The following is a 26,365-nucleotide window of genomic DNA, read 5'->3' as shown; positions in this document are numbered from 1 at the left end:
ATGAAAATAAATCAAAAACTTTAAAATCTTAGAAAACACAGATATATACTCAATACTGTAACCTACCCATAAACTTGTCTATTTTCCTCATTAAGTTCTGAGCTCTTTAACTATAAAAATGCATGCCTATAGAATGTTTGTATCAACTTTAGCCTACATACAGCATGTTGGCTTTAGGGAATAAAACAATAAATGATATGTGGAATTATTATTTTTTAAAGGAAGTTGACCTAACTCAAAAACTATTTTTTAAAACAGCAAAACCCAAAAACAAACAGACCAAAACTATTTCACTACCCACTATCCTTGCAAATCCTCGAGTCAGTCCACTAAATTTAATTTTTCAGGAAATCCATACTCTTTTCTTTTTACGCTACTGTTGGCTCTTCTGTTTTCTATGGGAATAAGGCTACATTAAACTTAAATGTCCTTGTCTTCATTTTAGTTTTTCTGGGGCACTAGGTCTGTGTCTAGACATGACTAAATATCAGGGGAGTGCAGAACCTAAATCCTTCTGTTTATTCATCTTTATGATTCATTTTACTCACCTTTGATATTGAGCAGCGGCATATCTGTGTGGTCTAGTAAAGTAGAGCAAATGAGCAAACTAAAGGCCTTCTGCTACGATGACAGTCAAACTGAACTTAATCCTGTGGTGGCAAAGTGATGTGCATAGGAATTCTAGGAATTCATAACTAGCCTGCCATGAGAAGCACAGCATTCCTTGTAGACTTCTTAATAATATGTGCATCTTGAAATATTCATTATTATCAACAGAATTCCAGATGTCTTTCTAAAATTTAATTGCCCTCATTTGAATTAACTTTAATTAAAATTACTATTTTTACTCTTCTTGGCTTAGAAAATGTGTAAGTGTGAAAGTAAATGAAAATACTTGCTTCACTATTTTTACAATTTATTGGGAGTTTTCCATATTGGAATACATTACTGAACACATGGAAATAACTACAATAGGAATGTATATCATCTTTCTTTTGATGATCTTCTCAAAAGATTTTCTTCAGGTAAACAGATTAGGAGTTTTATAGGAAATACATGAATGTCACTTTTCCATACTGCCTAAAATTGCTTTCCTCCTAGAAGACGATTTCATAACATTCACAGTGCAAAGCAGATATTTACATATACCATTACTGAATTGGAAATTGAGGGGAAAAAAGAGAAAAATTAGGTGTTTTAGGTAATTACCTGCAGATTACTACTTTATAATTTTGTTCATGTAATGCAGAGTAAATTGGGATTTGATGCCTCAGGAAAAATAACTATCTAAAATTATATCTACATAAAATAAGATATACAGATAGGTACAGATAAGAGTAAGAGAGCTTTCTTATACCTCCAAGTCTTGCACATGCTGCTTTAGCTCTCTCAAATACCCTTCTCCCTTTGTGAACTGCTAACTCTTCATTTGTACTTCAAAACATATTTCAGAAACTGTCTTCCCCAGGAAACCATCTCTCATTCTCCTCTTCCTAAATGTGGGTAAGGTAGTATTACTGAATATTTTATTAACACCCAATTCTTATATCCAAAACATGGAATACATAGAATTGTATTGTTCCCCTAAAAGAACACTATGTTTGACTCATGCCTATGAACCTAGCCTGCATTCAGAACAGCTGAATAGCTGTTTGTCTTATGAATGAATCATTTGGCCAGTAGATGGATCAGGAGGGTGTGGCTGAATCAACACACACCAGTAGTTCTCAACATGGGCATTTCATAATGTCTGGAGACATTTTGATCGTCAAAACTGGAAGTAGGGGAGTATCTGCTACTGGCATCTTATGGGAAGAAGCCAGGCATGCAACTGACTAAACATCCTTCAGTGAACAGCAAAACTTCTTCCACCCTACAGGAAAGAATTATGTTGCTCAAATTTCACCAGTGCCAAATTTCAGAAACCCTGGTATGCACCTATGATGCTTCTAGAAAATCTCTACTTCACATTTCCTTGCACAATGCATCAGTAGCATGATCATCATTAATAGAAGTTAACACATTTGTAAGCATTCCTTATGAATGAAAATACTACTCCTATTTAAGGAAATGAAAGTAACAAAACTTGACATCTTATTTAGAGAAAACAGAGTATTCTGAATACCCAACACCCATAAATTATTTTTAGTAACCGATGTAACTATTATTACAAGTGTAGGCATTTATGCTCTAATAATTTCTCAACATTCATGATGGTATGCATGAAAAAGCTTTATGCCACTGATATTATCAATGCTTCCATTCCTCCCATTACTTAAGCTACTAACATAAAAACGAGTTTAGACATAGCGTATATATAAATGTGAATTTTCAGAATTTCCTTTTCTAATTTCATTACTGAATTTATTAAAAGGTGGTTTGGCAGTAATGCAGCACAGTCACTAAGTATCTTCTGTGCTACAATTACAGTAATTAAATTGTTCTGAACAGTATATATGCTTGTTGTAAATTGCAATGCATACACAATGAGTATTGATCTTCATTGTACAACTTAATTAAAACTTGTCCGGGAGAAGCCACTAATGAATATAATTAGAGGAAATGTTTGATACCACAGTTACTCTGAAAGACATTAATTAAATATCCGAAATTTTACGGAAAATGTTTTTATTCTATTATTTATATTTTAATATAAAGCCACACCATTAAACTGAGAGACAGCTTTCAAGGTCATTTTCCCTCAGCCATTCTACAATTACAGTGAAGATGGACATATTGGTTGGTAATCTAATCATTAATTTAGAAGACTGATTCTCCAGGAGAAATAACTCTGTAGAGGTCAATGAGTATTTAGTCTATTGCAAATTCCTAAAGTTAACATAGGAAAAACAATGACTCACAAATACAGGAACTTTTTAATAAGTAAAAATCAGTTAACTGCCTAACCAAATAATAGAATAGAAACTAATTCAAACTAATCTTAAGTATGTCTTAATTTTATTACTACATACTAATAAATTTAATGCTTTCTTGAACAAACAGAGAAAAGCTTTTAAAATTTTTACTTTCAGAAAATCCAGAGTTGCTAACTCATTCTTTTTGTTGGGATTCAAGAAGGACAAAGGGAGGGCAAAATGAGTAAAATGGAATATGCACAAAAAATCTCCTAAGCCTTCAACTTCACACATTCTGAAAATTAAAGGGTAATTGGAGTTAATTATTCAAATATGCTCTTTAATGGTTATAACTTTCAAATATTCGTAACTTGCTGTGTATCCCTCTGACTCCATTGCTTCTTCCTTAACATCTTGCTAATATTAGGCAAAAAAAATGTTATTGGATTTTCCAGGAAAATGATGCATTGGGATGAATGTGTTTTGAGACTTTGAAGAGTCAAAAGACAGCTGAAGGCACATGGTCCCACCACCATCAGTGGGTAATGCCTTGAAAGAATGTGTGATCCTTGATGACATGAAGGTAAAGGAGACCCAAAAGGCATATATGTAATTTTACATTGTTTCTGTTTTTCCTATGATCTTCACATTAACACACAAACACAATTATAATGGTAGTCAGACCTCCACCACAGTGTGAAGAGAGAATACTTTGGATTAGTAGCAGATAAGATGGCATCCTCTCTCTCTAAAGGCATTGAACTAAAGTCCCATTGAATACAGTCAAGTTTTGATGTTTGCCTGCTTATTGATTTCCATTTAACAATACCAGAAAAGCTACTGGATTCAATTACAGCACACGTTTAACTAATCTGTGGGACTAAACCCCAGATATACAGCTTTTCAGCCTCTCTCCATAGTCTCATTCAGTACAGATGTGATTTCTTGCTTCTGGGCTAAATTTTATAATGAGACAACTGCTGCAGGGAACAAAGAACAGTTGGCAACAGGAGTGCAGAGAAAGAAGACATGTGTTTCCCACTGGAAAACTAAATTTGTAAATTTGGTAAGAATTATGTTTTAGGTTTAGGGGTGTTACATAGATTTCTGTCATCTTTGCTTGAAAGCAGGAATCTGTAACCAACTGTATTTCAAAAATGAATGGGAGAGTATTCATTTCTTTTGTAATTCTGAGCAACATAACTGTACAACCTTTTTTTAGAAAAAAAGGAAGAATATTAGGAAATAAACTTATTCAGTGTTTACTATGTGTCAGGTACTCTACCAGGCAATTTATATATATTCTTTCATTTAATGATCCCAGCAAACCTAGAGGATCAACACAACACTGACAGTTTGCAGTATCATTCAGAGCCCCAGCAGGGAAATCAATGAAGGAAAAGAACATGAGGCAATACCTGAAGCCTTCATGACAGACCACAAGCCTTGCTTATGGTTTTTCCCATAACCAAGTCCCACACTTAAGAGCCTAGACATCATCAAATACCTTGATTACAGCAACCTATCTCCCCAGGGCATCCAAAGACCAAGAAGTAAACCCTAATCATGAATGAATCTACTTTATTTGTACATGAACCATGGCTGTCAGACACTACCTGTGGAAAATCTTACCAATTTAAAAGATTGGTTCTAAAAAATGTGATAATCATGTAGCTCTGAGTTCCTAATTTTCCTCATGTTTTGGTAGCATATGATCATGACCCCCATGGACACTCTCATCTTTCATCTTCAGTGACAATGCATTTCTGTGGTTTTCTTTAACCTCTCTGGCTATGTGTTTCTATTATAAGCTACTCTTCCTCTACCAACCCTTCAAACCTTGGCATTGGTCAATACTCTATTTTTGTAGGCTGTCTTCACTTATCACTCTATACCAACGATTCTTGACTAGGACTTAAAGTAGGAATAAGAAAAAAGAATCTTTGGAAAGAACAAGTGTCTTAGCACCAGTCCATCCATACTGAATAAGACTGTTTAGGATGGAGAATGGCTAGGATATTTAACTTTTGTTTGTTAGTTGATTGGTTTTAGAGGTGATATTAGCACATACCCCCTATGGAAGAACCCGTGTAGAGGAGCCCATGAACTTCCAAGTCTTCAGTTATAATGTAAATATTAATAACCCTCCAAATCCATATATTTTGTCCATCTCTCTCTCCTGAAATTCCAATCAACTTATAAAACTGTCTGCTATTTACTAACACATTCATGGCTTGCACTCATTTCAAATTCAACCTGTAGCAAAGTGAACAAAGTATCTTCCTTGTACAAAAAATTCCTCCTCCTATGTTCCCTATCTCAGTGTATGCAATGTCATAGAACCAGTTGTTCCATCCAGAAGTCTGTGAGTCACCTTTGTCTTCCTTCATCTTTACCCCCTACATTGAATCAGTAACCAAATCCCACCAGTTCTAACTCTATTCTGTATATAACTCTCTGAACTGCCTTCTTTGTTTCATTCCACAGCAGAACCAGTCCAGTCAAATCTGTGCCATAATTTTTAACTTGAAAAATCTCCTAACTGGTTTCTCAGTAGAGAGGCATGATCCCTGAAAATGTTTACAACACACTGCACCCAGAAAGACCTTTCTAAGCCACCAATGTGGTTGCATCACCTCCCTACTTCAAACCTTGTAGTTGTGTCTTGTTTTTAATATAAGTTCTTCCAGAAAAATTGGTCTCTATTTTCTTCTCCAGTTTCATTCAGGTTTTTCCCTCCTTCTTTTTCCACAATTTAGCAATGCTGAACTTATCTCAGTTCCAATTATGTGGTCTTAACTATTGTTTCAGTTCTGTCCAATGAGCTGTGAAGGTGATCTGCAAAGGAAAGGAGTTTTTATGAAGAAAACAGTAGAAAATAAACTCCTGGATGCCTTGAAAGTTGCTGGGTATGAGTATATTTCCTGGAACTAATGCAGCCATCTAGAGCAAATAAGGAGAATCAGCAGGAGAGCGAAGCTTATAGATTAGGGTTGGCAGAGTGAAGGGATGAGAAGTAACTGATTCAAAATTATATCACAGAGTTGCTAATCCACCTAAATTTGAAACTTACCTCTCTTAGGACTTCCTGTTATATGGGAAATAATCAAATTTTTTGCTTAGTCCAGTGGGAAGTGATCTGCTATTTGCAGAGGAAGACATCCTAAGAGATACAAATGCTAAGTGGCAGAATTTGAAGGCAGACTTTAGTCTCTCTTATGCCAGAAGTCTGTTCTTCTTCTATCATGTCTCGATACTTCCCATTTAAAGATATTTGACTTAAAGAATTCCAATAACATTTCAAATTGTGTTACTTACACCATCATATTTGTTATCTTTGAAGTGATAAGTGATATCAAAGATAGATGATTTTTGTTGTCTCTTTCAATCTTATTACTCTCATTGTTGACTATGAGCAATAACCACTGCCTTTAATTGTTTGTTTCAAAATACATTCACCTCTGCTCATTTTGTTCTTTTCGTCTCTTTTTTTTCATTTTGTTACAAAATATTTTTCATCATCATAAACAAAGAACTTTTAGCCACCGCTCTTTGAAAAGTAAGCAGTAGCATAGTCATACTATGAAGCATACAACTCTGAAGGAAGCAAAAATCAATCAGAAATGTATGCTAAAGATTTTGAATTGTTAATATACTCTAAAATTGTAAACTTATGGAGATGGCAAAGAGGGATTGAGAATTTGTATCCACTGGTTAGTCTATACAGAGTGTTTAGGCAAGGTAACTCTGAAGTCTACTGAGTGAAATTATGACTAATGAGCAGTCTGCTCCTCACAGGACACACTGCATGAAAAGAGCAAAAAGATGGTTTTCATGGCTACCTTGTCAGGTGTGGTAACCAAACTTTTCTAGTTTTACATATTGTTTTTATTCTAAAAAGAAAAGTCAAAATTAGATGACATAATGGGCTTGAAAATTGTCATATTACAGAATTTGCTCACTCAATTCTTGTTCACCACTCTACAATGTATGTAGATAGTATATGAAGCTCTTCCTTGCAAAACAGTGCAAATCCTCAACATTTGAAATAAATGTGCATATTCACAATTCACTTTGAGAATAGTTCACTGCACAGAGAATATTCATCAGTCCTATGGTTCTGGTTTGCTACTGTGTGAGCTTGTGGAAGTGATTTTACTTTGAGAGCCTCTATTCTCATATTTATAATATCAGTGATCAAGACTAATAAAGTTATGTGTATCTGTAGTTAATACACATTATATCACTTAATCCTAACAATGATCCTTTGGTATGTTATTTTCCCCACTTTACAGATAAGGAAATTGAGGTTGAGAAAAGCTAAACACAGCAATGGTCTAAGGTCATGGAGCTGATAAGCACAAAACCAGAATCTAAATCCAAGTCTATCTAACTCCAAAGCTCTTTCTCTTGCTTCTATATCACACTTGTCCCAATATCAGACTTACAGAATCCAAAGTTTCCCTCCTTTGAAACTCTTAATTTCTACATATCAAGGAGTTTTACTAAATCAATGAATTTTGAATAACATGTTAGAGAAGCCAGCATCTCCCATAATGATCTAGTAGTACTCTATATAAAATGGAAATCCTCAGATCTATTAATCTAAACAGAGCAGATACTAGTTTTTCCTGGAGAAATCAAAATTTTGTATCAAAATTCCAACAGTAAGTTACAAGATCTCAGAAAGCAAAAGGGTAACTCTTATTTTATTTTATTTTATTATTCATTATGCTTTAATAAGCATGCTAACTGGGGCAAAACAGGGTATACGTTTGTCAAAATATACTTTGTCCTTAGATGTCAAAAAGCACATCAAAATAGAAATGGGAAATGTATGCAAAGCTGATTCTTCATTTGGAATGAATCCTTACCCCAGTCCCTAATTACCCCTAATGTTTGATTGAAATATACCAAACTGCAAAACAACCTATATAATAATTAGTTTTCCAGCCTTCAGGGTAGTATAAAATGATGATTAGATCTGAACATGCACTAAAACAGACAGAAACTTGCACAATTTCACAGTCTGTATTTTAAGGTGATGGCATTTCCAAAAAAAGCACAAACAACTGTGTGGCCCAGTAGCCCTTATTGTGAACTGAGAAGTGACCAAAATTTCTGCTAGCAACTTCAGTCATTACCCCAGGTCAGTCTTGTGGCTTAATTAAAACTGAATTCGGATGTAAACCCTACAGAATGGTTTTGTTATCTAAAATGGAAAAAAAAAATATTATATATATATATATATATATATATATATATATATTACAAGAAATACTTGGGTAACAATTTGTCATCAAAAGCTAGTCAAAATATAAAGCAATACTGACAGAAGTATAAATAAATATTGTGCCCAATAATTTTAGGTGGCTGAACATAAACATTTTAGTACCCAGCTATAATTATCCATTCCAAAATAGCTAGCAAGAGGGGCTTCCCTGGTGGTGCAGTGGTTGAGAATCTGCCTGCTAATGCAGGGGACATAGGTTTGAGCCCTGTTCTGTGAGGATCCCGTAGGTCACGGAGCAACTAGGCCCATGAGCCACAACTACTGAGCCTGCGCGTCTGGAGCCTGTGCTCCGCAACAAGAGAGGCCGCGATAGTCAGAGACCCGCACACCACAATGAAGAGTGGCCCCCGCTTGCCACAACTAGAGAAAGTCCTCGCACAGAAATGAAGATCCAACACAGCAAAAATAAATAAATTAATTAATAAACTCCTACCCCCAACATCTAAAAAAAAAAAAAAACTATTAAAAAAACAACTGTATTTATAAAAAAAAAATAGCTAGCAAGATTCATGACAGCAGCAAAGTAATTTTTAAGAAATACAATAAATTATGTATCTTTATAAGGTATAAGACTGATGATCTAGTAGCAATCATTTTTGCCTAGTTAACCTGGTACCTAAAATATATTTTTGGTCAAAATATAACCCCACTAGTTGGCTACTTCTCCTTTTACAATGTGTATAAAGGAAAAAAATAAAAGAAAAAAGAAAATAAAACAAGATAAAATAAAATAAAAGCATTTTCTCTTTTCAGTGGTATTGTATCTGATGCTATTTTATGCCCATTAATTACTAACATACCTTTCTCCTTCCTTCATATCAGAATCTCACTTGTATTTAGAGGGGCAATGTGCCCAGCACCAGACAATGGTTCATAACTGACCTTACCAAATATTGATCATTATGTTTCTATAATCTTAGCCTCCACTGAACTGGGGGCCCTTGTTACATAGGTCTGAAATCTTGTCAGCTTCTGGGAAAGTTTTGCTGTCCTAGCTGAAGGAATAGTGCAGCTGACATGATTCTTGGCTCTTCTCTTTCCCTTCTCCTTGTTCTGAACTGGATGTGATGCTTGGAGATGCATCAGTCTTCTTGCAACCATGAGGCAATAGGCTTGAAAGTAAGGCCAAAAAGTCACAGTGATTCCTATCCGGACATCATTAAGCCACTGAACCCAAACCACAAGACATCTACCCTGAAACTTATTTCTCAAACATTTTTTTAAACCCTCTACATTGTAAGTCACTGTTGGATAGTTTTTCTATTATCTTCAACCTAATAAATTACATGTAATACAAATAGTATATAAAAAGGAGAAAGTCTAGCTCACTGCTTTAACTTCTATTACAGTTCCATGGACACTTGCAGTGAATGAGGGTTCATTCGTTCAACAAATGTTTATTAAGCATCTACTTAAGTACCAAGAATTGTTCTAGGCCTTGGGGATGCATCAGTGCATAAAATAGGAAGTATCCTGCTGATTGTTCAACCTTCCAATTGCTTAGCTATAAGAGTAGACATTTGCTTGAATTTGCATTACCTGTGAAATAATCCTTCTGTGTCCCCCAAGTCAGACTCTCTTAGGGTATAATTATCTGAATTAACATTTGACACTCAGGGATATATGGGAACACATTCAAAATGAAGATAATAGATAATATTATTTAGGAATATAAAGGGGAAATATTAATCAAAGCATACACTTTGAGTATCAGTTCTGATATCAATGGCTCTCTCATTGACTACATATCAAACCCTAGTTAGAATAATGTTGGATTTTGACATTTGTTTTTACAATTCTCTAACATTTTTTATGACCTTATTGTACATAATAATATACATTACCTTTAGCCTTAGCACATTTTCATATTCTCCTTGAGATTAATAATAGAAAACACTTATATAGTTTCTTTTATATAGATATATATATATATGTATTTGTACTTTTAGAATATATATTCTAAAAGTACAAATTCCCAGGTTCTAAACTTACAGATTTACACAGGACTTGCTTTAATGAATTTTGACTCAGTGAGTATAGGAGGCTCCAGGCATGGTATATTTAACCATGTTTTGAGGTTGGCTCTGATGAGTGCCTCTGGGTTAGGAACCACTGGTTCAAAGTAAACTTTACTAGATATTATAATTTATTTTTTAGCTAGATTGTTACAAAGCTACAAGTCAAGATCATAGCACACGGATCTTCTATACAACATTCCTTTAATATTTTAACACAGTGGTTTTCACACTGAGCCCATAATGGCCCCTGTGGTTCTAAAGAGGTGTCTCAGAGGCACAAGCAGATGAAGGGAGCAAGGAGGTAAAGACAGAGTCAGGAAACCCAATAACTCTTTTGTTATCCACTTCATATTTTGGGCTTCCACAGTGATGAGAGGAATTAGAGGTCCTGAAACTTTAAAAAAAAAAAAAAAGAAATTTGAAAACCATTTTTAACATTTTGTCCTTGGCTGTCAACAGTGACTTACATAAGAACCTATTAGCTGGTCACAGTGTTGTTTGTGTTTGAACAATGCCATGAATAATAATTCTTACCAATTTTCACAATATACAAAACTGATTTTCATCTAATAAGTTCTGACAGGTTTTCTGTAAGGAAATGAGAACTGTGTAAATCAAAGCTTATACTTAAGTTTTCTATTCAATTGCTTTAGCATTAATGATAGTGAGATTTTCTTGATATAAATTTTCTATGTCCCCATATACTTTGCTTATATTATTCTTATATTAATTGATTTTCTTATAAAACGTGGTTTTGTAACAAAACATGATTCCTTCCTTGAACAATTGTATATGTAAATAAAATACAAATCATAATACTTAAGTACATTTAAATAAATATAATCTCTAGATAGTGGGTGCAACCAAGAGCTTCTGAATCAAACACACCTGGTTCCTATCCTATCAATTTATTTGTTGTGCAACCCAGTGCAATTTACTTAATTTTTCCCCAGCCCCATCTCCCACTAGTAAACTGAAATAATATCGAGCTCACAGGGTTATTGTGAGAATTAGAGATTATGTGGTAATAGTTTTCAGAGCAGTTATCACTATTATCCCTCCCATCTAGAAGAAAAATTCAGTTCAAAGAATTCTTAGCTCAGTAGAATACAATATTAACCCACTGACACTTCTCATATATTTGTTAGAATTTTTAGAGTAAATAAAAATATGTTCAAAAGGGATAGTTAATTAAATATACTAACCAGACACTGGGTAGAATTAAACACACTGACCAGACATTAACCAAGCTATACTTAAAAAGCTATTCATCATTACATTTTAAACTTTATTCTTTATAAATCTATTTTTTTTAATGTTATTCTGTTCACATGGTTGATGATATCCATTTCCCTTCTCCTTTCCCTGCATTATTAAGAATTCCTACCAAGCTGTAAATCTAAAGTGCTTCATAAAGTAAGTGACAGTCTAAATTATCCAGGAAATCTAGAACAAATGAAAGAGTAAATCCATCCCCTCCCCAGAAATTTAAACCATTAACAAACAGATGTTTTATATTAATTGTTTTTCTAGAGATAAAATTAAGTCATACTTAAAACAGAAAAAAAGTATTTTATGTTGGCTGATTGTGGCTCAAGTCATGAATTCTGAGAACTTATCATAAGAAAAAGGGAGAAAACAGTAGTTGATTAAATCACAAAAAGATAGTGACCACAGGATATATCCTATTTATTTCCTAATGGTTTGGCAAACTTCAGTAGAACTTTCCTCTCATTGATACTTTTGGTAAATCTAAAATAAAGTATTTTACTGCCAGATTTCTTGGTATTAATTTGTTTTGGTGGGCAAATCATACGCTCTTTTAGTTGGCAAAATCTCCGTATAGAAAAGACTCTATAATACCAGAGATTCTAAACTCTATTGGTTATGGATTTAGGACAAAAGCTACATAGGCTCTACCATGAAAACCAGTAATGTGGTAAGACTGGGTGTTTAAAAGCAGAAACAAAACAAGTTACTTAATACAATTTATTCCTTAAAAGTAAATTTACAGGACATAACATACTTCACTGATACATACGGAGTATCAGGTATTGGGGTTACAGACAGGCAAAGCTTTCTTCATACTGATGCATTTGGTAAATGCAAAAACAGGAAACCTGCCAGTTTTCTTGGAATCAACTTGCTTTAGTTGGCAAATCATACCAAATAACTCTTAGTAGGGATGTCTCAGTTCAGAAAGACCGTTTTCTCTCGTTAACCTTTACTTTTTATGGCGATTTTTATTCTTATCAAATATCAGAAATATATAAACAAGGGAAAACTTGATTCCAGCCCAGCGTGATATGCTACACACGGAAAAAGAATGGGCACAGAATACTGGGAAAACTGGGGAGTGCTCTTACCCTGTAAAACTAGGCATAAAGATCAAGGTAACCTAGGTGCAGGAAGGAGCTGAGGGTTTCCTATTGAGCACCCAGAACGCAACTGTGCTGAGAGAAGGGCTCCCCCACAGAAGCATGGAGTGCAGACATGGAGGGAAGCAACAGGAGAGGTGGGCCAGGAGCAAATCACTGAGTGCTTTGTACTCAGGCTCAAGGAATTTAGATTTTATCCTGAGGGCACTGGAGAGCCATTAAAGGGTTTACCCAGGGAGTAAACAAGGCCTGCTTGAGGAACTGAACTGAAGTCAAGTGCTTTTCTTGTGGTCTTTCCATATACAATAAATATTAGACAGTACTCACTAACTAATGTCGAAAATTAGACCCTGCTAAATGTCAGAGTGCCAACCCACACTATTTTTTAGCACGTGGACTATTTAACACTTATATAATGCTTCCTGTATACCAGAACTTTTACAAAACACTTTATCGATATGAACCTAATCTTTACAACCCCGAACTGTATGAATATTCCCATTTTACAGCAAAGAATGCATAGACACAGGAGGTTTTCTAGCTTTCAGGGTTTTCAAGTTCACACAACTCTAAGTGGTTCAGCCAGACCCCAGAGCCTGTGCTCTTACCACTCTGCCTCACCGCCTCCTAAAGTGGAACGCTGATTCTGCAATCATGAGACTTTGGCTTTGAGACCAGTTCTGATTTTTTACTAGACAAAATTTTCTTGTTTCAGTTCCTTTGTTTATAGCAATGATTTGTCTAATCTACCCTACAGGTTTTTATGAGATTCTCGTGGAATAAGGTAGGTTAGCACATTTTGTAAACTACAAAGCATTTTAATAACATAAACTACCTAAAAGTGATTATAAAATATTTAATATTGCCATGTATATAAAAAGAAAAAAAAAGCACCCAAGAAGTTGCCTTGGATATGAGACTAAAGGTGAATACATTTTCCACTCTACCCACTGAACGTTTCAGTACCTTCACTTGTTACAAAAAGTAGTATTGCCTAAAAATTATAATGTCATGAGTTTAAGGCAAATCTTTATCTCAAAACTGCCCTCTCTTTCCAACAGAGCAAGGTGTAGTGATCAGCCACAAACAGCACTTCGCCGGGAGAGTTTCTGAATGGGATTACAGGCATACACAGCTAGGTCTAGTGTGTAGCCTGGGCTAGAGATTGAGAACTGGGCTGCTTATACATGAAAGTAACAGAAAACAATTTAAAAACTAAAAAATACATGGCCTAAAATTAAAAAGACATAATGTGGAGGAAGAGATCTTTCCTTGTGCTAGTGGGCAATGAAGAGGGGAGATGTCAACATGGGGCTCAATCAGTGTGTAAAAGCCCAATGACAAGAAGCGGATCATGCATTTAGTGAGAAGGAAAAAAAAATTAGAGGTATGAGTGAACATGAGAACAAATATCTTTAGGACTCCACATGAATTTTTGTATGCACTTTAACCGTATTTCCCACTGTCTGTGGAATGAGCCATTATTTGGATGGTGAGGGCAAGAGTGACTGTGGACATCTGAAGGACTTTAGTCAATAGTCTCCCCTTGTATAGAAGAGTTGAAAAGAACAGTGCTGGAGTCAGACTGCCTGGGCTTGAATGCAGATTTCTATCACTTTTGGATGGGTAACCTTGGGCAAGTTATTTAACTGTTCTCTGCCTCAGTTTCCTCATGTGTAAAATAGGAATAATAATAATAATAATACATATTTCCTAGACTTGTTTTGAGGAAAATGAATCAGTATACATGTAAACCACTTAATGTTTGACATGTGGTATATCAATAATGAATGTTAGCTATAATTATTGTATACAGGTGGGTGTACCCATGCACGCAGATACACACATACATTTCACAAACAGATCTAAATACAGTACATTCTAACTTCCTTATACCTGTTTATGTTACCTACATAAAAAAGATAAGCTTTCACAGAATTGTATTAAAACCTTTCTAAAAATATAAAAGCTCAGTTATATTTCCAAGTAATATTTTAAAATCTAAATATAACTGAGCAGATGAGAAAATCATATACTTTAAACCAAAACAGAGGTGTCGAACTATAGTGTCAGACATATGTTTCAGGAAACTTCTAAGGATTTAATTCTCCCAATTATCCACTTTCATAGCACCATAAAGGTCATTTAAATATATATATATATACATATATATATATATATATATATATATATATATGATATATTATATTAAATACATATATATAAGACTTACTATGTCAGTACTAAATATCCAAAACATTTGAAATATCTCTTGATATGTTTTGTGGCTAATAAGAAACTTCTGACCCCTCCTTGGGGCATAATGAGATAAAAGGCAACATTTACAACCCATGATCCTTGTACTGATGATTCTTCCTTTATTTCTTAATCCCAGTATTCAATATTAAATAAGTAAGAAACCAGCTAGAAAATAGGACAACATCACGTGGTTGATTTTTATCTTTGATTGCTCTATGGAAAATTTGCATATGCAATTCTTTTTGTTAGATTATTTTCCTGTCCCAGATTCCCTTTGATCATCCAATGCAAGGAAGAAAATAACCTGTGATTCTGAAAGCTTATCTCAAATATCCCACATTTAGTAGTGGGGAAACCCCAGGGACTAACATTTGTTGGATACCTGTTTTGCTCTAGGAATTTTACTAAGCAACATACATACTCTGCACATTATTTTATTTGCACAACAACGCTATGAGTGTGTGTTAACACTTAATTTTAACTATGTAGAATCTGAGGTGGATGGTTCAAGAACACATCACTCATACATAGCAGGGCTCACTTCATGGTCTTTACATGCTCCCATTTTGCACTACCCAGTGAGAGGCAGTTATGGCAAAGTTAATTAAAATTAAGCGCCAGGGCCCTCAATGACATGGGTCACTTCCATGCCACTAAGGCACCAGCAAAGTGTTCACTAAGTCCGTATTTCTGCTACACTTGCAAAACTAAAATATTTTTGTACTCCTTTCCTTAAGGACGATTCCTCACATAGTGTAAACTTAAATCCACAAAACTGCCGCTCCCAATGCTTCCTTGTATCCTAGTCCTTACCTGGCAAGAGAAGCATTAACATACATGGACTTTGCAGAGCTCTAACCAGCCACACTCCCACAACTTATATATGATCACCAATTAGAGAATTATCTCATTTTAATTGTTCTCCACAACAATTATGTGAAGTAGTACCATGCTACAGATACATGAACTGAGGCTAAAAAAAAATAACAGTGAGGGTCCACAGAATTCAGAGGTAGTAAATGATGGAGATTAGAAAAAAGGAAAGAAAACAAAACAAAACAGAAACAAACAAAAAAAGAACTCCACAAAATACAAAAAAAAAAAAAAAAAAAACACAAAACAAAACAAGACTACTTTCTTTTTGAATTTCAAAGCCAGAAGTTTGGATTTGTTTTTTTCTTTTCTCTTATTTTTCTGTAATTCCATACCAAAAATCCTTTCCCTGCTTCTTTTTGCAGCCTTGAATCAAAAAACAGTGGCTCCAAATCTCCAAGATTAAATGGTTCTGTTGTTGTCGTTGCTCCTACCCCCAACTTCCAGAAAAATTAAATATGATGGTTTGAAACTAGATATGGTTAAAATCCTTCAGACACAACAGTTCCCAAGTATTTTCTACTTTTCTCAGAAGGCTGGTTGTACCCATTTTAGGAGACTCATGACAGCATCACTATACTGCCTAGACTGTAGGGAGAAGACAGACCACTGTCATCTTCCACAAAACAAGGCAGTCAAATCACCTGTCCAGCTAGCAGCACACAGGCCAGGACTCTGCGTGAAAGCTACAACTTGGCTCAGAGAGAGCGTGCCTGCTGCGGACTGCTGGGCTGAACCGGTGCCAGCCGGACCTACCTGCTGAGTTTGTCTTTCCACAGAAGTCATTAACAAGCATCCTGGAACTGGAAGGGACAGCCAGTGCAAAGTAAATAAGTGAGCTATCTTATAAGAGACACAAAACTGACAGAGATACCTTAAACTCTTGTACTTCTGACTTAAGAATCAATTTAAAAATATATAACTTGGTTTGTTACAATCTACTCTTTACCGTTAAGGACTGGGTCCCATGATTTATTTAACAGAAGACTATATTGTCTGATCGCCCCAGTACTTCCTTGGAGGCAGGATGTATAGATGAGCTCTTACAGGCATGGATGAGCTCTTACCCTCTTATCTTGTTTTGACTTTGCATAAATATAGTATCTGATAGGGGAGGGGGGAAGAAGGAAGAAGGGAAAGAGAGAGAAAAGGAGGGGTAAAGGGGAAATGAGATGTGACAGATAAAAATAAGAGTGTGAAATTATCATAAGAGAAAAAAGACACTTCCCATTTCTGAGTAAAAGAACAGACTGTATTTTCTCTAAATCGTCCAATACTGAGCCGGAAACATGTTTCCAAGTAGGAACATTTTCTCACAAAGCATATGCAAAATATTTCAACCCTCCAGTTTTGGCTCTTTGATTATTATTATTATTTTTTTTTTTTACCAGATCGTTTACTTAACAGAGTTACGAGCCCAGATTAGTTAGAACCGAAGACGTGTGTGATGGATGGAGAAGATAGCCTGGGCAATAGTCCAGCAACTATAACAGAATTAGACTCATCACAGACACTTTAATTCCAATTATTTAATCCGCGAGGTATCTAACGCCACAAGTATTTGTCATGACTCAAGAAAACTGTACAACTTACAGAGAAATAAAAGAAAATGAACTAAAGAGTTTTTTTTTTCCATTAGGCTGGGATTTAAATCTTCAGAGTCAGTAAAACAAGTATAAAATTAGAATGTGTGTGTGTGCTGGTATGGTATTTTTTAACAATATAAAAAATAAAACCCAAGCGCTTTTATTAATATCAAGTTCATAGTGATACCATCATGACACCCCTCCTCACTCTTTCTCCCAGCTTCACCACAACCTTAACACACAACCCAAAACATGTCCATGTGCACAAACACAATCCTCAGGCCAAGTTCCTGCACTCTGCTTAATAAATGCACAGCAATTAAAGCCATGAATACTGAATCACTGGAAGATATAGAGGAAAGAATGCGTGACCTAGGATCAACTTCTGATCAACAAAGTTTTGTATATTCTCCAATAGTTTAAGAAATAGTTTAAATGATACTAATAAAGTACTACATAAACTGATCAGAAACTAAAGGCTGTAGAACCTACGGGGGGGGGGGGGAAGAGCTAAAATAATGCTTTAAGAACAGAGCTTACTAGGTTTTCTTTACCTGAATACATTATCAATGAGATTCTAAGGACAAAACACATACTTTTTTTTAGAGGATTTTTCGGCATTCTTTAAATGGTAGAAATGACTCCTTATGGTTTCTTTAAATTGCTAAAGATTTTTAAAAAAACATTAAAAATTATACCCACATTAAATGGCAGCTAGTAATAATAAAAGTCATCATGCTAAACCACAGAGTTTTCAAAAGCTCCAAGTGGTGCAACTACTAAATTACAGTTTTATTTTATAACTTTGTAACACCTAGAATTCTCATTAGAGATACTCGATGACAAATTTGAACTTTTAGAAAAAAAAAAAAAAAAGCCAGACCATAAAGTCCCACACAGTTCACCAGACACAATTTAAATTATTATGTACCTTACAGCGTTTTTTTTTTATTATTATTTTTTGCTTTACACTAACATTATATAGGCTAAAAATTTTTAAGATGGTAATGAAATAAGTTAAAAGGTAATTTACAAATCTATTTCTCATGAGATTTGTTGATTAGAATTACATTTTAAGTCATTCAATTAAGTGTTTTCTATTGTCATTTTAATATGAATTTTAAGTTACAGCCATCTCTTATTTTATGGGATTAGAATGAGTAAAATGAATAAATCCTATACATGTGAAATCTACAGTGTCAATAGAAAAATGTAAATTCCAATCAAGTTTTAATACTCAAGAATACCTGTACCACTACCTATTTGTAATTTGATTTATAAATGGCTATTTCATAGTACAATTTACTGCATCAGTGAGCCTAGTATTTTGGTGGAAAGTTCTTTATTACAATACCTTGGATATGTTACCAAATGTATTCTAAAAAATTAGCTGTTGTCGAAAATTTGGATTTAAAATTCTTAAACATTTTTTCTTGTTCAAAAGTAAATTTTTGTCTTGTTCAAACACTTTAAAATCTATTTCATTAACTCTGAATAAAGAAATGTCTAGAAAGGCAGAAACTAAAACAGAAAAAGTAAATATATGATAAAGGGAGACTCCTTAAGCAGTCGTGCTGTTTTGGAAGTTAAAAACCAAATACTTAAAAACGGATCATTTACATTTTGATTTAAACATTTTCAATGGAACCAATAATTCAGACAAGATTTCCACAGTGAATAACTATCAAATCTTCCAGTTTTTTAACTGCTATATAATATAATAATAACATAATGCTTTGAAAAATGTTATGAATAGATCAGAGAATCTCCAGTTATTCATTTCCTATATCAAATATATCTTACTGAATAACCTATTTTGTTTATTATTTCAAAGTTATGTATTATTAAACTTTTTGTAAAAATCGTGAACTATTTAAATCTGTGTTTACAAAGCCTTTAGCACTTATTTTATTTTTTAGTGACTTTTGTATACATTCATAGAATTGTAAGTGTATCATTTAGTCTGCGATAGAACATATGATATATTTTTAATATCAATTAAAAATACCATTAGGTGTGTTTATGTATACAATAGACTAGGAAAACTCCTTTGAAGAAATCACTATATAACCAACTGATTATATACATTTTGATAAAATAACTAAATATGTATTTACCCAGTAGAGCATGCCAGCAGGAACTATTCTGCTCTATAGATAAATACATACTCACCAGAGATATTAAAGCAGAAAGAATCATTGAGTATCTAAGGTAACAATTTACATTTTTAGCTCTCATATTGATTTCATAGTTAAAAGACACTTTCTGGAAAGAAAACAAAAGGACAAATACTGCAATCAATTTTTAGTGATTCATAAGCAAGACTGAATATTCAAACTTCAGTTAACTTTGATGTTTTATGAAAACTATTGTAAAGGTATTTTAAGATTGTTAAAAATGCCATAAACATCTTTGAACAATCAGATACCTCTGCTGACTTAAGTTCATGTTATTCATTAGTAAAATGAAATATATCTGCTAATTTAAATTGAAAAAATAAAGTATAAAGAATTATCATTACTTTTACAGTAGTTATTTCTTCAAGATATTAACAAAACATAGTTAGTTAACATAATCATGCACATTATACCCTATTTTTACAGTCAAAGGTAAAAAGGTTTCTTCCAAATGAAAGAGAAATAAATTGGTCACCCAAGCAAATACATAAAAAAGCACACCAAACAAAGGAGATTCAAGTGGTCAAGTCAATAAAAAAAAAAGTGTAGTGAAAATAACTAAAGCATAGTCATTTTCTCAGCAGTAGTAACACTGAATAAAGTCTAATATTTAATTAAATAGACTAGGGCTGTTTTGTCTGTAAATAGCTATATCATCTCATTTTTATATTTCATGTAGAAATACTCTAAATGGTCACATTTTGTAAAGCAGAGTATTAATAATAAAAATAATGGCAAGTAATACATTTCTAAGCATAAAAAATGAATCTTTTCCCATACCAATTACATCCTATGTGAACTTACATAAAGAATTAATAATATTTACAAGTGACAATATTATAATAAGAATATTTTCAATCAAAGGAGAAATATCCATTAGAAATGCAGAAATTGTTCAACCTCTTCCCTGCCCTAAATGAGGAAATGAAATCCTCTTACATGTCACCATGACACCCAAGAAGATCTTTGTCTACCTCAAAAAAAAAGGCTTACAATTTTAAGACCCAACCCTCTGCTCCCCATTTATGGTTTATAAAGCAAAAAGCCTAAACTCATGGTGGCTTCCTAGTTCCAACAATCTATGATTCAAACAGGGGTAATGGCTCTCTTTTTCTTCAGTAACGTCCTGGTGAGGGACGCAATTTTACTGTCCTTTTTCTGTGGGGTCCTGCCTCTTTATCTAAAAGGAAATGAATTACAACAAGATGACAAGGCCACACAACAAAGCCATTTGGTTTTACAAATCTATTATGTCTGTCGTCCAATCGTTTTATGGGCCTGGTCCTATTATAAACCAAGAAAGACCCTAAAACAAACTTTCTTCCTTTTCTTTCTTTCCACTGAAAACATTTACAATTTTATAATTGTTTTTCAAACAGTTTAGCCCCCCAGTTTTTCCCCTCATGTGGTGTTTCTTTCTCTCTCAGAGTCTCTCCATTCCACTTTCTCCAACATACAAAACATTCAGAGACAAGAAACTGGACTTTTCAAATACAAACTGCTGACAACTGTCAGAAGCACTTTACTGGGACATTACTGACTGTAGCTCAATGAATTAAGCTTGATTCACTGCGGGTGAATCATTTTCAATGCATAGCTGTTCAGCAGTAATTGGCCAAGAATCCCTACTGCGAAAAGCACTTGTAAAATAATGCTTGTTTACAAATACATCTCCAGACAGCAAAAAGTGGCAGTTACTGAATAAGTTCAGGGTCACCTCCAATATTCATAACAGTGGACATGCTCCCTTTACTTATTAAATCTATTAAAATTTTCACTTGTTGATACACTTGCTAACATTTGTCCTGCCTGATCAGTCTTAGACAAATTTTTTGCTTTATAGATGCCTTGGAATTATTTTACAATAAAAGTCTTGTATATTACACTGCAGTTCAAAGGTTTCTTCCACATGTTATTTATGCCTAATGTGTGTAATAAGACAACTAAAGATATATTTACATTATCCTAGAATCCAGGCTAAAGAGTAAATTTTCCTCTTTTTGTCTATTATCCAATGTATTCTAAAATTCATTTCATATCAGTCCAAGATTCTAGACACATATTTGACTTTTTCTGTTCAATTTTGCTTATTTATGTCTACCAAACTTAAATTTTAAACATGACTGGAATACCAATTATAAATGTAAACTCACATTTATTTCTATCTGCCTTGAAAAAGTTTTTCTCACATAATGGGAGCATTCATATCATACACATATATAATGTATATACACACTATAGTCTGAGAAATTACTAAGCATCTATAGCTTGCAGAAAGCAAAGTATAGGAGAGCAAGTTATTAATGGAGTCAATGCATACATAAAATCTTTCTGCCCCTGATCTTCCAAAGTTCCTCCAAAAACAATAAAAAACAAACTTAAAATCTCCAATCTGAATCTTTACATAAATTAACAAACTGACTTCTGTTATAAATACCTTATATTCTTGTTCTTTGATTTAAAAGAGCAGTATCATGGAGAAACAAAAAGAAAAGAACATAAATGTTAAAGGTCTGGGATGACACTAATGGAAAGATGGAAACTGTTGGGCAGAGACAGGATGAATGAGAAGAAGTGTGTGTGTGTGTGTGTGTGTGTAAATTTTATTTCCAGTTATGTAAAATAATGAAGTTACAAAATGTACCCCAAACAACAGACACGCTTTTACTTTTAGCGTCTTCAGAACACTGGCTGGTAAAGTACCGCTCATTGTTGGTTAGACCTCGGCAATCCCCATCTCACTGAAGCCCAAGTTTTGCTGTGTGTACCACTAGCTGGGGTAAGGACAACACAATCTGTGGGTGTTAAGTCTGTAATATCAGCCAGTCTACCTTCCACAAGACTCCAGCTCCGCTTACAATAGGAGACCGATGCTATTTGCTTGCTTCCCTCCATCTCCTTTTGCCTCTTTCTCCCCGCACAGTCTCGACCCTTGTTTCCATTTAGCGCCACCTTCCCTGAGACTTCATTTCTTCCATTCTCTAACCAAGAGCTACTACTCCCTTACACCTCTACATAAGCCCATTGCCCCATCACACGTGGAAAAAAAAAAAAACTGAAACATAAAGGAACACACGAAAGGATAAATTATATTACTACTACTATTACTCTTTAAATCCAAACCAGGATGCCCCTTTTGGTGGAATAAGACAGTTAATGAAAGGACTCCTAACCCTGTCATAATCCTCCGGACTTCTAACATAATGAATCTAACATGAGATGTCAATAAAAGGACTACGACTTCAGAAAACACTTTCTCAACTTTGTCGGGAAGGTAAAAAATGCAGACTGCTTGTGTTAAGCATGGGAGACTTTAGGTAGGTAAATAGATAGGGAGATAGATCGATCTACATGTAATCCTTAAATCAGATTTTTAAAGATAAATGTAGGGGTAAAAGAGAGAAATTCATGGGGTGGGGTAAGGAGTCTCGATCTGCCCTGCTTTTCACACGGTTTCTAGGGAGCTGGCAGCACTCCCAAACCAGCACAGCGACTTCTCCTACAGCCAAGACACAACCCGTGCAAGTCACGAGGACACACAAGACTCCGCCGCTGCTGCTTCATCTTTCAGGTCCGGCATCCCCTGCCACACGAGTGGAAGGAAAATTTTAAGGTTCTGTGCCTCATTCGAGGCATCCGGAGCCCCAAACCGAAAACCCAACCTTGCAGCCAGGAGGGTAGGGTTTTCGATGTGTTCGTAATGGAGCTGACCGATATGAGATGCTGCCCGCCCCGCCCCCCTCCCCCTCCCCTCCCCCGCATTGGGCTGTGCCCTTAAGCTCGGTCCCGGCGTGTAAGAGAAGCCAGCGCGGCAGAGCGGACCCGGAGGCCGAGGGCGGCGGGCCGAGGGGCTGAGCAGAGCTCGGAGAGCCGCGAACGCCGCGCAGGTGCTGCTCCCGCGCCGGCCCTACTCTCCCGGTGCAAGGTGGGGACAGTCTTCTGGGTCCGGAGCGCAGGATTGGGGGTGGGCAGGAGAGTGGGGACTCGAGGATCCGGAGCGGGGCTTTTCCTTCACGGAAACATGGGAAGACCTGACCCGGTGGGTGCCAGTAGCGCCTTCCCGGAGGCGACACTCCCTTCCCCCCCGAAACCTCCGCCTCCCGCGGCGTCCCACCTTCCCGCCTTCTTCCAATTTCGCCTCAGTGTGATTATGAGACCCCCAAAGTGAGCGACACCAGCACAGTGTGGAGCGCCTTCCTTCCTTCGCCAACCCCCTCCCTCGAGAGATAAAAGCTCTTACCACCCACCCCAGAATAGCAGCGGGTGATGCCCTAAATAACAGCTCCCAGAAGGCACTCCCGTCTCCCCCAAATAAAAGCATCCAGCTACCCCCACTGCCTCCAGTTTCCCATCCCCGGCCTCAAACAACGGTTTCGAAAAGCCCCACCGCTCCCGAGATCCCCGCCACTGCTCTTCAAACAGTTCCCACTCTTTCAAGCCCGAAATGTCACTTCCCCAGGCGCTTCAAGTGAGACCCAGCCGCACCCAGCCTCCGGGCGCGGGTCTCGGAGCCCTCTTTCCTCCTGGCTTCCAACTTCCCAGCCCCCCCAAGCAGCCTGTATCCACAGGCAGGTTCCGCGCCCAGCACTCCGCAGCTAATGTCAAACAATGCAAGCAGAGACGGCGGGATACGAGCGAAAAGGCTAACGAAAGCGGACGACAAATGTTAGTTCGAGAGGAGGGGTGCAATTTCATCCGCGGCAGCCGCGTCCGGCGCGCCCGGACCCGCGCTTCCAGGCCCCGCCTCGCCCCTCCGCCCCTGGTCGCCGCGGTCCCCACCCCCACCGCTCTACCTTCGTTGCTGGGGCTGGCCAGGAGGGTCCGGAGCGCGGCGCACAGGAGAAGGCAAGTCCAGAGGGGGGCCCTGCGAGGTGCGGAGTAGCAGCCGGCCAGAGACACGGGGGTGCTGGGGTGGTCGTCGCCGCCGCCCGGGGGCCGCCGGCGTCCCGCACCCCGGGGCCCCGAGCCCCGCATCTTCTTTTCGCCGCCTCCGCCGCCGCTGTCCCGCGCCGCTCAGTCCACGGCTCCCGCCTCGCGGAGGGGGCGAGAGAGGCTCGCGCTTCCTCCTCTTTCCCCGTGGGCTCCTTCGCCTTCTGGCCCGCGGCTCGTCCAAATGCAGGAACCAGGGATCCTCTGAGACGTCTGAAGTTTGCTCCCGGCTCCCTACTCCCTCCTCTACACTGGGGTTAAATGAAATGGTAGTTACGGTTGATAGTGCAGTTAGGGACCGGACTCAAGGGTGTCGAGAAGGTCCCGCGTCCTGTTCTTTACCTCTTTAGACTTTTAAGGATGGGGGTCTTTTAAATGCCACTGGAGGAGAGATGAAGGCTCCTTTTCAGTCTTCAGGGCTGAAATGGACGAAGGTAAGGAAGACAAGGCATCTTAAGAAGAAATCCTCAATAAAAAGAGGAGAAAAAAGCAGGGTGGCTAAGGAGAAAGGCAGAGGAGTTGGGAAAATATAGGGTGGGGAAAATACGAGAGAGGGGAGCGGAGGAAAAGACCCAGAGTTCAAAGAGGCCGGCAGAAGGAAATAGCTGCGGGCTGAGCGCTGACGAGGGAAGGACTGGCGGCGGCTAGCGGGCAAGAGCGCGGAGCCCTGCGGCGGCGCCGGCGGCCGGGAGCTGCGGCGGTTCCCGGTGCTCGGGGAGGAGACGGTGTGTGCGCCGCTGGGCAGGCGAGCTCGGAACTGCACCGCCACGGCGCGCTCCTGCTGAGTCTGGAGCTCCGCGGTCTCCTCTGCCTGCCCGCTCTGCGCCTCCCACCCTCCTCCCTCCTCCTCTTCCCGGCTCCCCCCCGCCCTCTGCTGCTCGCAGCCTCGCCAGTGAGAATCTACTGTAAGTGTGAGTGGCTTAGACGAAGTCACACACCCACGGAAGGAAGTAACCAGGAGGCTGCCGTGGCGAGTGTTGCCTAGCGGTCTCCGAGAAAGGCGCGTCTTTCTCCGAGGATAATTAGGGCGAAGAATTCTCCTGACGACACCTGCGAAGACCCGGGCTCCCAGGAAGCTGAAGGGAAATCAGACCTAGTTGAGCAGCAAGCCCTTAGAGGAGCGGGTCCCTTGTTTGGCATATTGCCTGCTGTCCCTCACAGGCTGTGGCATCAACAACCTTGCCGTCACATAGCCAAGCATTCGTAGGCTGTGCTCGTCCGTGGCTAGTTTCTTAAATACCCTTATTGCTCACTGCTACTGACCCTTTCTATTCTTCCAATATTTTGGCGGCTGGAATGAAATAATTAGTCAACATTTTCTTCAAAGTAAATGGTAGAATTTCTAAATATAGAAACGGTAGCTATGATTGCGATTTCAGGAAGTCAAAGAATTTGGCAATTGAGAATTGTGGTGTTCCAGTTACTTTAAGATGTGATGATTTAATTAACTAATTTCATTGATGGAACGTTTTATACTTTAGAAATGATATGATATGCAGATATATGAAATTAATTCCAGTGAAATTAATTTCAGGATATTTTAATTAAATTCGTTTTAATGTCGTGTTCTGCTGCATTGAGAGACACAAATAATTAAGAAAAACGGTTTAAAACAATTAACTTTCCATGTTTCACCCCTATTATGTCTTCCCTTGCTTTATTATTTTTTCCTCAATTTTCTCATTCATTTTTTCAAAGAGATACATCTGAAGGGCAAGTTTTAGTATACTGGCATTAAAAAAACAAAAACAAAAAAATTGCAGATAAAGCATCTACCAAAAAGTGTGATTTTAGAAGAAAGGTATCTCATTTAATTTTCTGCAGAGTATCTACTGTGAAGATTGGGTTTACACTCACACCCAATAAAGTTGGTTCTGCTCACCAACTTTGATATCGAGAGCCCTGTTTGTCTTCACAATAACTTTCTCATAATCTTTAGCTGATGACATTTGTTATTTGTTTAAATATTTGCAATAAAGATGAAAGAATAAAGCGGC

At 37.1% G+C, this 26,365-nt stretch overlaps 1 protein-coding gene across 4 annotated transcripts in view; it reads right to left on the bottom strand.

The window, feature by feature from the left end:
* Positions 1-25,163, bottom strand: part of EPHA5 (EPH receptor A5) — a 309,970-nt gene extending 284,807 nt beyond the window's left edge. For all 4 annotated transcript variants that reach the window (XR_014015039.1, XR_014015040.1, XM_081224004.1 and 1 more), the window contains exon 1: positions 24,233-25,163. Coding sequence is in view for 2 of the 4 variants with exons in the window: in XM_081224004.1 (XP_081080130.1) it covers positions 24,233-24,413 (181 nt within the window). In the remaining 2 variants the exon portion in view is untranslated. The remainder of the gene's footprint in view (positions 1-24,232) is intronic.
* Between the last annotated feature and the right edge of the window lie 1,202 nt (positions 25,164-26,365).

Source organism: Mesoplodon bidens, assembly GCF_964165515.1.
Source record: "Mesoplodon bidens genome assembly, chromosome: 1".
Taxonomy (NCBI): Eukaryota; Metazoa; Chordata; class Mammalia; order Artiodactyla; family Ziphiidae; genus Mesoplodon; species Mesoplodon bidens.
Note: the sequence above shows the minus strand (reverse complement) of the source record. Positions and strands in the feature narration are given on the sequence as shown.